At 38.9% G+C, this 17,270-nt stretch overlaps 1 protein-coding gene across 2 annotated transcripts; it reads right to left on the reverse strand.

Annotated features, from left to right (window-relative positions):
* Positions 1-9,200: 9,200 nt before the first annotated feature.
* Positions 9,201-16,811, reverse strand: LOC148970420 (uncharacterized). 2 transcript variants are annotated; one of them, XM_089125065.1, is made up of 3 exons: positions 16,591-16,811; positions 16,393-16,476; positions 9,201-16,074 (listed from the first exon to the last, which is right to left on the reverse strand). In XM_089125065.1, exon 3 carries the CDS (start codon positions 15,418-15,420, stop codon positions 9,529-9,531), a length of 5,892 nt encoding a protein of 1,963 aa, XP_088981191.1. In that variant the 5' UTR covers positions 15,421-16,074; positions 16,393-16,476; positions 16,591-16,811; the 3' UTR covers positions 9,201-9,528. The 2 variants fall into 2 exon arrangements, with proteins under 2 accessions (XP_088981191.1, XP_088981190.1); XM_089125064.1 differs by lacking the exon at positions 16,591-16,811 and having other exon boundaries at positions 16,393-16,559.
* Positions 16,812-17,270: the final 459 nt, after the last annotated feature.

A 17,270-nucleotide genomic window follows, 5' to 3' on the forward strand; every position in this document is an offset into this window, starting at 1 on the left:
GGCTCTAGATCCTGTGATCTAGCCATGTAAGATCTAAAAAAGTTATCACTTCCTTAAACCTCTCTCTATCACTCAAACCCTTTCCCAATAGGTCCATAATACTCACTGGCCTGTTCTTTATATTTCTAAAAAGACCCCTACACTGATCTTCATAGGCTATTTACTGCACTTAAAAAACAAGTTCTACTGTTTCAATTATGCCACATTCATCACACCATTTCCATGCTTTCCCATTAATGCCAGTGTTGATTTTAACCCTGTATGACCCATCCTTAATATAGAAATCATTACTTCTTCCTTTCTATGTCTTCCTTAGCACAAATATTTTATCCCTACTGATTTTACAATACTATAATAGCCTACCACCTACCTGTACTGCTACTTTCCCATCTTTGTTGCCATATTCTTATTATTTCTCTATTAATTATTGATCTAACTTCTTCATTTGTTGCATCTTTACCTGGTTTTGCTAAAGTAAGGGACTATGGTTATTGCTGTTTTATAAAAGTCATGAGTTAAAGCGTATTTTTGAAAGGGGAATACTTACATCACTGTAAAAAAAATATTGATGTTTTAACATAAAAAAGTAAGTAACCTGGTTGCCTTAAAATTTTAAGTTCATTGAACTGGAAAATGTGAGTTAATATAATGAAGGAGATGAATTTAACCATTAGAAACTCAAAATTATATGTTATCTGAACTAAATAAATTATTTAAGTTGATTTGACAAAAGAAAAAATGTTGTGATTACTACACTGTAAAAAATATTGTTGGCTTAACTTAAAAAAGTAAGAAACCTGGGTTACCTTAAAATTTTAAGTTCATTGAACTGGAAAAAGTGAGTTAATACAATGAAGTAGATTAATTTAACCATCAGAAACTCAAAATAATAAGTTATCTCAACTAAATAAATTATTAAAAAGTTGATTTGACAAAAGAAAATATGTTGTGATAACAAATCTTGAAAATATTTTTTACAGTGTAGTTAAGTATTTGAGTTCATGAGAAGTTTTTTTTAAGGATTTGTGTGTTAAGGAAAATGGAGCGTGCTACAAATAAAAATGTAGGCTAAATGTCAGTTTCAGGAGTCAAATACAAGCCCCACTTTACTAAAAGCCACACACACGTCGGGTTAATTATTAGCTATTTTGTTGAAAAACGATCTCAATAGGTTGTACAATTAGGAATGATTTCATTGCATCTCCGTCTCAAATGTTCACGTTTTTTTTTTTTTTTTTGTTTTTTTACTGAAGGCAAAAAACGAGTGCATCACAAAACCAAACCTGCTTTTTGTCATGAAGTGAGATGAGCTTCTATGAAGATATGTTTGGTGCAAAACTACTAAAGGCTTGTGACAGTGGAATGTGTAGGCTAGTTAGGCTAGTTGTGTTACATGTGTAACAGTAAATTTGAAGTCGCAAGAGAGAAATGTTTTAAGAGTTGCAAACTTGGTAGACTTATTTTTTTTATCTTCCACAAACACAACACAACAGTTACACCTTCTCAAATTCTTCATTGCAGGTGCACAAATCCTATTCTCCAAATCAAACTCGTATGCTCACATTTTTGCTACTGTTGCTGCAGTGAATAATGCAAAACGCATTTACACCTGCATCAAAAAATGTGAAGTCATAAAGAAATTTTGCTCATCTGCAAATCAGTATGTGAATTCATCCAATGAGAGTTGCAGTTTGCACACTTGTAGAAAATTTTCTCATAAATGTCTTGTATAGTTTTCTAGCACAAACACAAGTACACAACTACAGCTGCTTGAATCTGCAGCGATGAAACTCAAGCTCTGTTTTTCGCTTTCAAGTGACAAGTTTCGCACGTTCTCCCATTTGCGCCAAGTGCACTGTGAAATGTGGTGCAAAAATGAGTTGTGCATCTGGGCAGTGGGCGGAGCCACATTAATATTCATGAGTTTTCCAGGCATGTGCTGGAACCATCTATGGCTGGAACCAAGAGCCAACCTTCCGTCTCTCTCTTGAAACCAAAATGGAAGTGAATTAAACTGCAATTTATCTACTGGCCGCTTGAGGCAGGCTACAGAAGTGAGTCAAATCTTTATCTTACCCATGTTAAAATGTTTACAGCAGAAAAAAAAAAATGTTTACAGCCTGCATGGAGCAAAAAGTGGTTTTAGTCTTTATAGCTTATTTTGTACTTCATGACAACAGTGAGGGGGGTGAATTTTTTTACAATTTATCCATTTAAATTTTATTAAGCCTGCATAATTAAGGGCGTGGCCACTTGAGTGACGGGTGGATAGAGTGCCGAAGTTACGGCGTCACTTTACAGGCCAAAATGCGGATGTGAGTTAGAATTTTAGCACTCTTTTTGGGGGGGGGATTATTTCATACAATTTAATACACGCATTATACCTGCAATAAAAAAAAATTATATATTTTTTTTAACCAAAACAATATATATATATATATATATATATATATATATATATATATATTACAAAAAAAAAAAAACATCAAGTCTACCAAAGTTAGATTTGGAAACGTATACACCCAACTAAGAAACCGAAAAAAATATATGATGAAAAAATGTACTTTAATGGTGTCAAAACACTCTTTGCCCAGTGTCTTCACAAAATATAATCAAAACTTTCCACAAATTCGCGGGAGACCGTCTTCTGGCAGCAAGAGAAAAAGAGCAGAAAGACAGCCTGCTTATGTAAAAGGTCCAACCTAAGTCCAACCTAAATCCAGCACATCTAGAAAGTTATAGACCGGTATCTCTTCTTCCATTTGTCGCGAAAACACTTAAAAGAGTTGTTTTCAACCAGATCTCCTCCTTTTTTTACACAGAACAACCTCTTGGACAACAATCAGTCTGGTTTCAAAAGCAGACACTCAACTGAGACTGCTCTGCTCTCAGTAATTGAAGCTGAGACTGGCTTCCATCCTCAGTCCTCATCCTGCTGGATCTGTCTGCTGCTTTTGACACATAACCACCAGATCCTCCTGTCAATCCTAAAGATGAAGGGCATCTCGGGAACTGCACTCCAATGGTTCGAGTTTTACCTCTCAGGTAGGTCCTTTAGGATGTCGTGGAGAGGTGTGGCATCTAAGACCCAACATCTAGCTAATGGGGTGCCTCAGGGCTCAGTGCTTAGACCACTCCTCTTCTCCATCTACATGACATCACTAGGATCTGTGATTCAGAAACATGGCTTTTCTTATCATTACTACGCTAATGACACGCATCTCTACCACTCATTCCAGCATGACGATCCGACGGTAGCTGCTCATATCTCAGCCCGCCTGACAGACATTTCTGGCTAGATGAAGGACACGAAGACAGAGCTACTTGTGATCCCGGCCAACCCAACACTTCATCACTACTTCTCCATTCAGCTAGGCTCATCATCCATAACCCCATCAAGGTCAGCTAGGAACCTTGGGGTTGTAATTGATGATCAGTTGAAACTCACAGACCACATTGCTAGAACTGCCCAGTCCTGCAGATTTGCATTGAACAACATTAGGAGGATCAAGCCCTTCCTTACAGATCATGCTGCACAACTCCTTGTCCAAGCACTTGTTCTATCCATACTGGACTATTGTAATGCTCTCCTCGCTGGTCTTCCAGCTTGCTCTGTCAAACCTCTACAATTGATCCAGAATGCTGCAGCAGAGTAGTCTTTAATGAGCCAAAGAGAGCACACGTCACTCCTCTCCTCATAAAATTTCACTGGCTGCCAGTTGCCGCTCGCATTAAATTCAAGGCACTGACGTTTGCCTACAGAACAACCACTGGCACTGCTCCCTCTTACCTAAACGTATTACTTCAGACTTGCTTACTTCATTACGCAAGACTGTGCCATTCAGAAACTTGCGACCTGCTTGCGAATGTCGTCTTGTGATATCATCTTAAAGAGGCACAAAATCTCTTTCTCTGACCTTTACCATGACTGTTCTCTGCTGGTGGAATGATCTGCCTAACTCAACCAGAGTTTTCACTTTCAAGAAACAGCTGAAGACGTATCTTTTTCGGCAGCACTTGATTCAGTAGTAGGGTGATTCTTTAACTATGGTACTTTTCTTGTCCCTGGATGAAATAATAAAATCTAAAAAAAACATTTCTTATTTTTTGTTTTTGTCAGACCCTAAGGGGAACTTAAAAAATGTATCATGGCTCAATCATTCTTTTTATTATATAATATGAGGCCTTTTATGCATGATTTTTACTGTTTTCCCCCTGTTCCTAAGCCAGACTTTGTACCTTCAACCTCGCTTAATTCTAAATTAAATATTTAAATAATGTAGATTTTTAGTACAAATTATAAAATAATGTCTATTTCAATTATACATATTATATATTGAAATATTTATTCAAATTTTCTTATATTTTTCAAAAGTAGAACTCTTGCCCCTTGGGTTCACTGTCATTTCCACCACACTGTACAAAATATAATCCTGGGATCATTGTTTTAGGTTTGAATGCTTAGTAACCATAGCAATAGAAACCCTATAATGAACACGTGGCTGGGTAAAAGGGTGACCTCTTTAGGGGTTAATAAAAAGAATTAAAATCAAGGTAAATATGACTAAAACTGGGAATATGTGTATTGGCCGTCATTTCCAAACGGCTCATATTTCACATGGACGTAAAAATAACTGGATAAAATGAATTTCATAATGTGTCATTTGTGTATGTTTAATGATAACTGTAAAACTAATATTAACATGCTAACATAGCATGATATTTTAGAGGAAAAGGGGGGAAATGTCATTTCCACCACGGTGTTCATTGTGGTGGTAAAGACAGGTTGTGGTGGAAATGACATTGTTCGTGCTAAACGGCTATAATACTAAAACGGTAATGTAAAAACAAAAAACATACAATTAATTAAGTTAAGGTAGCAAGAAATATTTTATTATTTATTATTGCTACAATATTGTTGGTAAATAAGAGAACTTGGGCGTTTTCTTGGGCTGTCAGATAAAAATGGCAATATATATATATATATATATATGAAGAGTTCAGATGCAAAAGCCTCTAAGTGCCATTTGACATTTTGTTCTAGAATGACCATTGTTATCAAGCTTGTGTATTTAAGTTCAGTAATTTCACTTAAATGACAATTAATAGGTAATCATCATTGCCATTTATAAAATTAATAAAAATTATAATTTTAGAAGAAAATTTCAAATGGCACTTAGAGGCTTTTGCATCTGAACTCTTCATGTATATATATATATATATATACTGTATATATATATATATATATATATATATATATATATATATATGTATTATTCAATACAAATCATCTCACCCAACTTAAGGGAAGGTTTCTAGACAGATTGAGAAACCAACTGATACTAAAAAACTGTTTGTAGAAATGTTTTTATTTTCTGAAACTGTCTAGCTCAAAGAGTACCATAGTTGAAGAATCACAGTAGCTACTAACACTTTCTCTTCTCTTCTATTTAAAAAAACTGCACTAAAGTTAAACTCAGAGGGGTTAGCACTTACGTATTGTTGTCCTACTGTTAGTTTAACTGATTTTTAAATCGTTTGTATCGTTCGTTTCATTTGTAAATCGCTTTGGATAAAAGCATCTGCTAAATGAATAAATGTAAAAGTAAAATGTAACTTATGTATTGCTAAGCTCTTCTGATACCTTTCCTTAAGCTTTAAAAATGTGTCATCTCTGGCAATAATCTCTGGGAAATAACTCAGTGTCCAAATAAACATTTTGCACTGACGTTTCACTTTGTCGTGTTCTTTCTATGACCTTATGTGTTGCTCTGTGTGCCTGGATGATACACAATGATGATCATTGATACAAATGCATCTATTTTGTTGCACAACCAAACACTCATTCAACATTTTTAATAGTCATAAATTCCAAATTCCAACTGGCCTTCAATAGGCACTTCTGACTTGAACTCTTGAAAAATGAAACCTTTAAAATTTGTTGGATCATGTAAAAACATGACATTCTGGCATTTTCATCAATTAAGATTTGCATGACAAAAGTTTGAAATCACTATGATTTAAGAAATGTTATATTTTTTATAGCTGCAGGCAAGGTCAATTTCCACACTTCGTTAAGCAGCACAACCATTTCCAACTGTGATAATAATCAGAAATGTTTCTTGAGCAGTAAATAAAAAGACTGATTTCTGAAGGGTCATGTGAAACTGAAATCTGAGCTCTGCCATCACAATAATTTTTGTTTAAACATTAAAATAGAAAACCGTTGATAAAAATATTTCACAATATTACTGGTACCTTATCTTAGAACCTTACTAATACCAAACATTTGAACAGTATACACACCTTCCAATCAAAACATTAAAAATAATTTTGTTACATTATTTTGCCATTATGTTTGTAAATATCTCTTTTAAGAACATCAAATTGGTGGCTTATTATATTTTTCCTCATTTACAGTTACCTTGTTGTATCAAATGTAATTGATTCAATTCATTCATTTGTCCATACAATTTTGTTTAATCCAAATTGTACATGTATTAAAGCAACACATGCATGCTTGTGTTTGGTCTTAAATGATTTGGCTTATTTAAATGACAATGACAATAAAGAACAATCACACTAGGATACAGCCACAGTTTAAAAGCCACAGCTGTACTTTATATTGGCCTACAAATTTACAAATTTACAAATTTATAACAACATTATGCTTAAGTTCGCGCTGAAACTTTATTAACCTTTTTTTTTTTTTTTAATAATCCATTAAAACTGCTGAGAAATGAGGAGCGTGAACTAGAATGAGCAGTGGCATATGCATGCCTGGGAAACTAATTAATATTAATGTTCGCTCCGCCCACTGCCTCTACAGATGCCCAACTCACTTTTGCAAAACATTTCACAGTGCACTTGGTGTAAAAGGGAGAGTGTGCGAAAATTGTCACTTGGAAGCGAAAAACAGAGCTTGAGATTCATCGCAGCAGATTCAAGCAGCTGTAGTTGTGTACTTGTGTTTGTGCTAGAAAAATATACAAGACATTTGTGAGAAAATATTGTACAAGTGTGCAACTGATTTGCAGATGAGCAAAATTTATTTGTGACTTCACAATTTTTGATGCAGGTGCAAATGCGTTTTGCACCATATTCACTGCAGCAACGGTAGCAAAAATGTTTCTTAATTTGTGATTTGTAGAATAGTATTTCTGCACCTCCATAAGCTTCCCCTGCTGCTCTTGTGTTGTGGTTTGTGGTGATGAGTAGCCTAGTTCTCACTCGATCTGCCCCAGAAAGACACGCGAGTAGATAAAGATTAACCCCTCCATCATGTGTCAATAGTAGTAGATGATTTCCACCCCAACAATTGTTAAGGTGAACTCTGGGAACAAAGATCTTCTTAAAACTGTCCATGTATTCACCATTTCCTATGAGTGAGAACCTTTCCGAAAACAAGAATGGGGATGGGAGTGGCTGTGCTCCAGTCTGACTGAAAGTATGTTTGCCTCTCACTTTTGTCTTTCATGGCTGATATTATCAGTGTGAACGGCACATATACTGTACATCACAGCAGACAGAGGAAATGATCTTGAGATTAGCTTTACGGAAGTAGCATAAATTTCAGAAGATTGTGATGGTGTAAATTATCAGAGCTATGACCCAGGCCAGGCACTTTGTGACTAAATCACCATTAAAAAGGAACTGCTAGTTTTAACTGACTACATCCATCTGATTTAAAAAGTCAAATACTAATTGAAATTTAAATAGATAACATTTCAAATTTAATGACAAGCGAAGTTGCGACTCAACTCTACATAATCAAAGAAGACATGATAGCCTTCTTGACAGACTTTGCAGACTGATCTCATGAAGTAGCGTGTGTATGACACGCCAATTCGTATTTCCATTTTTGGCGTGCTATCAAGACGCATAATTGCCTTTCAGCGTGTTTATGAACGCCGTTGAATTAACGTTATATAAATATATGACTTACCTCAACCCCGTCCCTAAACCTAACCGTCACTGGGGTTAATGGCATTTATGACTGTTCCCTCACCATCCTTGTTAAAAAAAAGATATGACTTACCTCAACCCCATCCCTAAACTTAACCATCACTGGGGTTAATGGCATTTATTATGACTGGAGATTTGACTGTGTGTTTAGACACGCGGAATGACATGGACGTTAATGGCGTAGACATATACGCATACACGCGGATACACGCGGATAGCTCAAAATGCGTAGAGATAACACGCCACCTGACACGAAAGTGGCGTATATGTTTACGCAAAAGTCATGATGTCATGTTGGACTTTGACACCAATGTCTCAAGACTTAACTCTGTCTTGAGCTCTTTGACTTGGAATGTTATTATGGCCTACCTTCTCAAACCAAAGATCAGAGTGTAGGCTGATTTTAATAACTTAAAAAGTATTAACATAAATCGTGGTGACTACCCAACCAGAATCCAATGCCCAATGACGTATAGTTTCCCAGACTCTATGTAATTTGGCCACTGAAAGGTATGATCGCACTTGTATGATTAGTGCTTCCTGCTGTAGCGGCCCCTTGGATTTACTGATCAAGACGCAGAGAGTTTCAAACGGGTGTCGATTTATTTATGCCTCTCAACGTGCACCATGCACCATGAACACCGTGAAAACTACAAAATAAACAGAAGTACAAAATGCTTCAATGTAGTTTCACAAATAATTACACATAAATAATGTTCACATATTAATCATGTTTACACACAATGCAAATCATTTTTAACTAACAACCAATATTACTATGAAATGTTTTTAAGCCTTTATGACAAAAATATCACATGCTTTTACATGAAATACAATAAGGTTGCTCACAGAGATGATATTGCTTGTATATTGACGACATGTGCAATTAACCATAAACAAATCAAGTAGTAAGATTTCTTTTCCTTAAAATCCCTTCTAATGACAATAAACTAGACACATTTTCATACCTCATTCCGCTATCCAAGGACGCTATTCAAATAGTTTCCACCATCAGCTATCGTGCTCTCTTGACACTCTCACAGTTCGTAGGTCTTAGAAATAACACGTACAAACAATACAAAATAATAAAATCACAATGAGAACACTTTCTTTACAAGAATCAAAGGTAAGGACATGAAAAATAACTACATGTTTAACAGTTTTACCGTTCTTCCGACGACACGTGAGCATCACATTATGAGGAGAGAGTGGCAGGAAGTTTTTTGCGTCACAAACACATTAGAAGAAGAAAATGCGCCTTTTTCAAAATAAAAGCCAAACAGACAAAGTGACACCGTAGAACTATAAATATAATAATAATATAATATAAAATATTTATATAAATGTAATACTATGTAAGATAATATTAAAGTGATTTATCAGACATTTACACTCCCACCAAATCCTAGTACCATGAATGAACAAATATACAGAGTGAATGAATTGTACAGGATTTCTTGACTCTAAGAAATGAATAGCCTTAACTTAAGCTATCAGAGGTGTAACTATATAGCCTCACAGATAATAAACTGGTGTGCAGTGATGTCGATTGCTTTCTTCTAATCAGTTCTCAAGAAGGAGCACCAATTTTTTGATCGGTCTCTCAATTACTGAGGGCTTGGATGGAAGATCTTGTTTTTTATAAGGTTTCCTCTCCCCAACTTGCACCTTAACTCGACGAACTAATCCATCGCTACCTTGAACAGTCTCAATCACTCGTCCAAGCTGCCACTGATTTCTTGGGAGATGGTCATCTTTAATAATGACAATATCATTCACATTGAGGTTGCGCTGAGGTGAGTGCCATTTCTGTCGTATGGACAAGTTCAACAGATACTCCCTTTTCCAGCGGCTCCAGAACTGTTCAATAAGATACTGAACTCTTCTCCACCTCCTTGTCGCATACAGGTCCTCCTTGACAAATACTCCAGGAGGAGGAAGAGCAACTTTAGATTTCATCATTATGAGGTGATTCGGTGTTATAGGCTCCAGTGCCTGAGGATCATTGAGTCCATCCACTGTTAACGGGCGGCTGTTAACAATAGCCATGGCCTCATATAGCAGTGTTCTGAGGGAGGCGTCATCAAGTCGGCCTGGGCACTGTGCAAAGGTGGCATTCAACACGTTTCTAACAGTTCTGATCTGGCGTTCCCAGACACCGCCTGCTTGACTGTCAGAGGGAGCATTGAAAACAAATTCGCACTGCTTCTCAGTCAGGAAGATTTCCAGTTGCTTAGTGTCACATTGTTTAAGTGCTTCCTTGAGCTCATTCCTAGCGCCAACAAAATTAGAGCCTTGGTCACAGCGCAGTTGTTGAACAGCTCCTCTCAGGCTGATGAAGCATCTCAATGAGTTGATGAATGAGTCTGTTGACAAATCTTCGAGCATTTCAATGTGAACTGCTCTAGAGTACAGACATGTGAAAATCAAGCCGTATCTTTTGTATTCTTTGCGGGCTTTCTTTACAATGAAAGGGCCGAAACAGTCCATGCCACTGCATGTGAAAGGTGCTGAGGCTTCGACGCGTTCTTTGGGAAGTTCGGCCATTTGCTGTGTTTCTGTCGGCCGTCGCAGTTTTCTGCAAAACACACAAGCGTGTATCAGCTTGGCGACCAACTTGCTCCCACCAATTACCCAGAATCCATTGGCCCGAAGCTCCATTAAAGTCTGGCTTCGCCCCTGATGACATGTCTTAGCGTGGAAATGGGACACAATCAGCTGGGTGATGTGACTGTTGTTTGGTAGGATGACTGGGTGCTTGACTTTGTAACCTAGCGATGACTGGTTTAATCTCCCACCAACACGAAGAAGTCCTTCAGACAAGATAGGGTCAAGGCGAAAAAGAGAGTTTGATTTCGGAAGGTCCTTTTTGCTCTGAAGCATCTTAATCTCCTGGGGGAAGGCTTGCTGCTGTACGATCTTAATCACTTCATCTGCAGCCTTTGCACGCTCCTTAACAGTCACATACTCACTGTATTGTTTCTGTTTAGATCCCAACCTCTTGATTCTTGCCACCACTTTAAGAATTGTTGTCCAGGAGGAAAACTGACTCAAACGCCTGAGGATGTCATTGCAGTTTTTGACTTCAGTAGCAAGCACCTGAATTGTCTTGACCTCAGGATCCCCAACAAGTAATTCTGATGGAGCGCTGGGTGTTAGAAGTAATTCACGCTCCCAGAGAAACTTTGGACCACGCAGCCAGTTTGTTGCATGAATGTCTGAAGCACGAAGACCACGGGAAGCATGATCTGCCGGGTTTTCTGCAGTATCCACATAGTGCCACTGACTGGGATCACTGTTATCCCTTATCAGCTGAACACGGTTCGCAACAAATATGTGGAACCTACGGGCATCATTGCTAATGTACCCAAGCACAACTTGCGAATCTGTCCAGAAAACCTCTTCGTCAATCTTCATGTCAAGTTCACCTCTTAACATGACACTGACTTTCGTAGAAACCACTGCTGCTGCGAGTTCTAGTCTTGGGATACTTGTGACCTTTGAGGGCGCAACTCTTGCTTTCCCCAACACGAGACTGCAATGGACTTCATCCATGTCATTTTTATACCTGAGGTAAGAACATGCACCGTACCCTACGCAGCTGGCATCCGAAAAATGGTGCAGCTCCACTCTGACAATGTTACGGAAGTCATATGGGTGGTAACATCTCGGAATTGAAACCTCTTTCAACCTGTGAAGCCCATTTATCCACTCCTCCCACCGTGGCTTCATATCTTCAGGGAGTGGATCATCCCATCCGATGCCTCTGTGACACAGCTCTTGAAGTATACGCTTTCCAGTTAGGCTGAATGGAGCGATGAACCCAAGTGGATCATAAAGAGAGGCAATGACAGAAAGGCAACCACGCCGGGTTGAAGGCTGATCCTTTAAGCTGCTGCTAAAGCTGAAAGTGTCTGTTTTAATAGACCATTGAATGCCGAGTGCACGCTCTGATAGGGTTGGATCAAGTCCTAGAGGTTTGATGGTTGCTGCTCTTTCTGAGGGATCTAAGGAGGCGAGGGCTGCTTCCTCATTTGAGTTGAATTTATGGAGGCGTAGACCTCCTCTTTTGCACAACTCCTGTGACTCAGTGATCAGTTTCTTGGCTTCCTCGACCGATGGGACGCTGACTAGCCCGTCATCAACATAAAAGCTCTTCTCTACAAATGTTGACGCTAATGGATAGGTAGCTTTGTGTTGCCGAGCCAGATGTTTCAAGCCAAAATTGGCGCATCCTGGGGACGAGGCAGCTCCGAAGAGATGAACCGCCATTCTGTATTCTTGTGGCTCCTTCTCCAAATCTCCACCTTTCCACCAGAGGAATTTCAGATAATTCCGGGATTCGGGAGTGACAGAGAACTGATAAAACATTCTCTCGATATCACAGATAATCGCTACGGCCTCCTTCCTGAAGCGGCAAAGAACTCCTACCAGAGGATTGATAAGATCAGGCCCAGTTAGTAGAGTGTCGTTTAGAGAGACTCCATGAAATTTGGCTGAACAGTCAAATACAACTCTCAGCTTGTCTGGTTTTCTGGGGTGATAGATACCGTGATGCGGAAGGTACCACTCAGTCTCTCCAGCAGATGTTGCAGGGGCAGGCTCTGCATCACCCCTGCTAATTGTTTCTTCCATGAATGTTTTGTATTGATCAAAATATTGTTTATTGGTCTTTAATTTCTTCTTAAGGCACTGCAGTCGAACCGTGGCTAGCCTCTTGTTGTTCGATAGTTTGGGTGGACTGTTGCCCTTGAAAGGGAGGGGCATCTCATAATGTCCATCTTTCTTCTGCGTGATGTTGTCACTGAGGAACTGTATAAAATGAACATCGTTCTGTGACACATATTTATCTTCATAAGTTCTCTCTGTGAAGTCTGATTCTAGGGCCTTTAGAACATCTGTTGCCAATGGAATTGGCAGTTCTTTTACTGTGAGCCGATGCACAAAGCTCTGACTTCCTTGTCTGTCAAGGTGAGGGTTTGATGAGCCTATGATACTCCATCCTAGATTTGATCTCTGTGCAAACGGTTGATTTTTCTCACCAATAATAACCTCAAGAGGAGCCAGTGCTGCTGGACAGTCATATCCGATCAGGAGCCCTACATCACAGTCTTGAAGGGGTGGTAGCTTATCTGCCAGATGTCTGAGATGAGGCCACTGTAATGCTGTTTCCTTTGTTGGGACATAAGACTTGTCCACCGGAATAAAGTCACGACTGTAAGCCTGCTGCACTTGGATGTGGTTCTTAGAATGCAGTCCTCGAACTTGTAGACCATGGACGTTTTTGCTAGATATGATTGTGTCAATAGCCGTCATAGTACTCAATTTTAGTTTGACTGGTTGGGCATCTACATTCAGCTTGTCAAGTACATCTTCTAAAATAAACGTTGAGTCACTCTGGGTGTCCAGTATTGCGTACGTAAGTACTTCTCTGTGTGGCTCTTGTATTGAAGACACAAGGACTGGGACGATACTTGAGGTAGCGGAAGCACGTTGTGTTGATGTATGGGATACGACCTTGTGCGTTTCAAAGCTTGCATGGTTTTCTGTGGAAGTGGTGCTGTTCGTTGTTGCTTCCACAGGTCTTTGTTTCCTGTCTTCGTGCAAGCAGGTTGGGTGACGACGGCTGCATATGTTGCATGTGTGTCGCCTCTTACACTCTTTGGTCATGTGACCCTTCCTCAGGCACCCAAAGCAGAGCCGATTTTCACAGATGAATGCTCTTTTGTCTTCACTACTTTTTGCTGCGAAGGTGGGACATTTGGTGATGTTATGAACTTCACTTTTACAGACAGAGCAAGGTGATTTTGGTTTACTGCCATGTGTTTCTTGTTTCTCCTGAGCGAAACTCTTTGTTTGTGTGTTTGTGTTGAAAGCTCTGGCTCTCTTTGGTAATCTTTCATCTGTTGCCTTGAAATTCATCAACAATGGAGAAGCAATAGGGTTACAAGCTATCCGCGCCTCTTTGCTCAGGAACTTTGTAAAGCATGCAAGATCTGGATAGCTGCCAGATGTGTCAAGTTCCTCTACAACAATTCGACTCCACTTGCGCACAATCCATTCCGGTAGTTTTTTGAGCAACTTGTGGTTTTCCTCACAATCGTTAAGGATAGCTAGTCCTTTGACATGTGGGATTGCCTCAGTGCAGCCTTGAAGGAAATCAGCGAAAGCTTGTAGTGCTAGTGGGTCGTTTGTGTTGATTTTCGGCCATCTCATGAGCTTATCTCGGAACGCCTTTTGTATGATGAACGGGTTCCCATATCTGTCATGTAAGACTTTCCATGCTCCATGGTATGCACTATCTGAATCTCGATAAAAGAAACCTTCTACAGCTTTGCGCGCCTCTCCAGCAAGATAATTTTTGAGATAAAACATCTTTTCACTTGGTGGGAGGGGTTTTCTGTCAATGAGAGATATGAATGACATCTTCCAATCTGTAAACTGTAAAGGGTCACCACTGAACGTGGTTGGTTCAGGGACTGGCAAGCGGTTCATGCTTAATGAGCTGGCGATTGCTTGGGCTAGACTGACAGATTCTTGGGTCATTGTCCCTTCAGGAGCAGCTTGGTGAGGTTGGAAGGATGCAGCATCAGGATTTAATCGAGGTTCAGTTTCTGATTTGTAGCGAGCAAAGTAAGTTTTGTCAATCCCCTCATCATGGTTCTCAGAACCTTCAAAATCATCATATGCTCTCACACGCGCTGTTGCTATGGCAACGTCTTTTGCTGCTTGTAACTGCTGCAATTTGGCTCTTTCTTGTTCCAACTGTTGTTGCATTTCTACCTCCTTTTGTTTCATTTCTACTAACATTTTCGCCTCTTTAAGTTTCCATTCATTCTCTAACTTGTGAAGATGTGCTTGCTGTGTTTGGATTTCTTTCATGGCTTTTGATTGTTCCAGCTTAGCCGCAAGTTCTGCTTGTGCATTTACTCTACTGCTGTTGGTACTGGCTGAGCTGGAGTGGTTGCTAAGTCTCTCTGGTGACTCCGCTGAGCTTACCGTTTCAGTTTTAGTGTGGCCAAAGACAGATCCATATTCTTCTTTGTTTAATGTTTCTCTTACTCTTTCCTTCTCAAGTTGGTCATTATAATCTTGATTAATAGTCTCTAAACGGTTACTTATGAGATCACAAATGTCTTTTGTTAGCGTAACACAGGCATCCATTTTCTTTACAATCTCTGGTGTTGTCTTACCGTTGCGTAGGATAGGTTCATACTGCTGGCTTACGTCATCATGCTTCGTTTGAATGTCTTTCTGTAATTCATTAAGGTCTTCTGGTGAACAGAGGGTCTTTAATTTTTTCCTAGTCTCCCTTGCTATTAGCTTCCAAGCGTCATAGGTCTTGTTAAATGCTTTCTCACGTTTTCTGGTGTCTTGGTCATGCATCTCTTGGCCTTTCTCTGTTAGCTTTCGTTCACGTGAGCTGGACCTGACTGCTGTGTCTTTAAGCGACATCTTGTTTGTTTGTGCTGCTGCTTTAAGTCGAGTGTAACCTTTGATTGTCCTATGCCTGAATTCACACTTGTAAGCTGTAGTTATCTTTTACCACAGAGTAATGTTACCAAGCACTTACAGATTATGGACATCCAAAAGGATTTTTATATAAAACAGTAACAACAATTCACCCTTTTCATAAATAAACGACACAAGCACTTTGGTCTTGAAATAGTCACAATTTTTAGAAGCGTTGGGAACTGAGAATTAGCTCACCAGTTATTTTGACCTTATAATACCACCTTATTATTTCAGTCACTTCAGTTACGCTGTACGTTTGACAAGAAATTGTCCATTTTTTAGCGTTTTTGCTCCTTGGCATCCAGTGTCTCTTTTTGCATCCCTAGTTGTACCTTAAGCATGCTGTTCATTTCAAGTCTTGCCTGGGTGCAGGAGTTGGATTGAAGCGATGTAAACTGGCTGGTATAAGGTTGGTAGTTGAACCTCGGATGTGATGGCGTCAGCTTCTCACCAGGGATGACAGGGCTGGTGCAGCGATGAGTTTTCACTGTAGCGGCCCCTTGGATTTACTGATCAAGACGCAGAGAGTTTCAAACGGGTGTCGATTTATTTATGCCTCTCAACGTGCACCATGCACCATGAACACCGTGAAAACTACAAAATAAACAGAAGTACAAAATGCTTCAATGTAGTTTCACAAATAATTACACATAAATAATGTTCACATATTAATCATGTTTACACACAATGCAAATCATTTTTAACTAACAACCAATATTACTATGAAATGTTTTTAAGCCTTTATGACAAAAATATCACATGCTTTTACATGAAATACAATAAGGTTGCTCACAGAGATGATATTGCTTGTATATTGACGACATGTGCAATTAACCATAAACAAATCAAGTAGTAAGATTTCTTTTCCTTAAAATCCCTTCTAATGACAATAAACTAGACACATTTTCATACCTCATTCCGCTATCCAAGGACGCTATTCAAATAGTTTCCACCATCAGCTATCGTGCTCTCTTGACACTCTCACAGTTCGTAGGTCTTAGAAATAACACGTACAAACAATACAAAATAATAAAATCACAATGAGAACACTTTCTTTACAAGAATCAAAGGTAAGGACATGAAAAATAACTACATGTTTAACAGTTTTACCGTTCTTCCGACGACACGTGAGCATCACATTATGAGGAGAGAGTGGCAGGAAGTTTTTTGCGTCACAAACACATTAGAAGAAGAAAATGCGCCTTTTTCAAAATAAAAGCCAAACAGACAAAGTGACACCGTAGAACTATAAATATAATAATAATATAATATAAAATATTTATATAAATGTAATACTATGTAAGATAATATTAAAGTGATTTATCAGACATTTACACCTGCTGCCGCATTCCAACCATCCTGCCGGCTCGCTGCTCCTCTACTGCTGCCCGCACCTCTTGCTGCACCAGAGATCTCCTGTCCTTCCCCTGTGCCTTGTTATAGCAAGATCCTAGTGGTAGATCCTTTTCCTATTTAGCACCAAAACTCTGGAAAAAATCTTCCTAACATTGTCCGGGAAGCAGACACAATCTGTCAGTTCAAATCTAGACTAAAAACACATCTCTTTGACCAGTCAACGACTGAACGATTGGAGATTCATATCGCATTGCAATTGGAATACAAACAGAAACAATAACAGAAACAAAAAAAACAACAATAGAAGGTGGGCAGTTGAAGCAAAGGTCAGATGCAAAAGACTAATGGTATGTAAGGAAACATTATCACTGTAATACAGAGTTATGGAAAATGTTTTAGAATAACACATCATGACTGATAAAAACATATCATGA

This window comes from Pimephales promelas, chromosome 21 (assembly GCF_988280905.1).
Source record: "Pimephales promelas chromosome 21, fPimPro1.hap1.1, whole genome shotgun sequence".
NCBI lineage: Eukaryota > Metazoa > Chordata > Actinopteri > Cypriniformes > Leuciscidae > Pimephales > Pimephales promelas.

Excerpts from the sequence above, each read along its gene's own strand:
- LOC148970420 (XM_089125065.1), bottom strand. The coding sequence starts at position 15,420 with ATGTCGCTTAAAGACACAGCAGTCAGGTCCAGCTCACGTGAACGAAAG.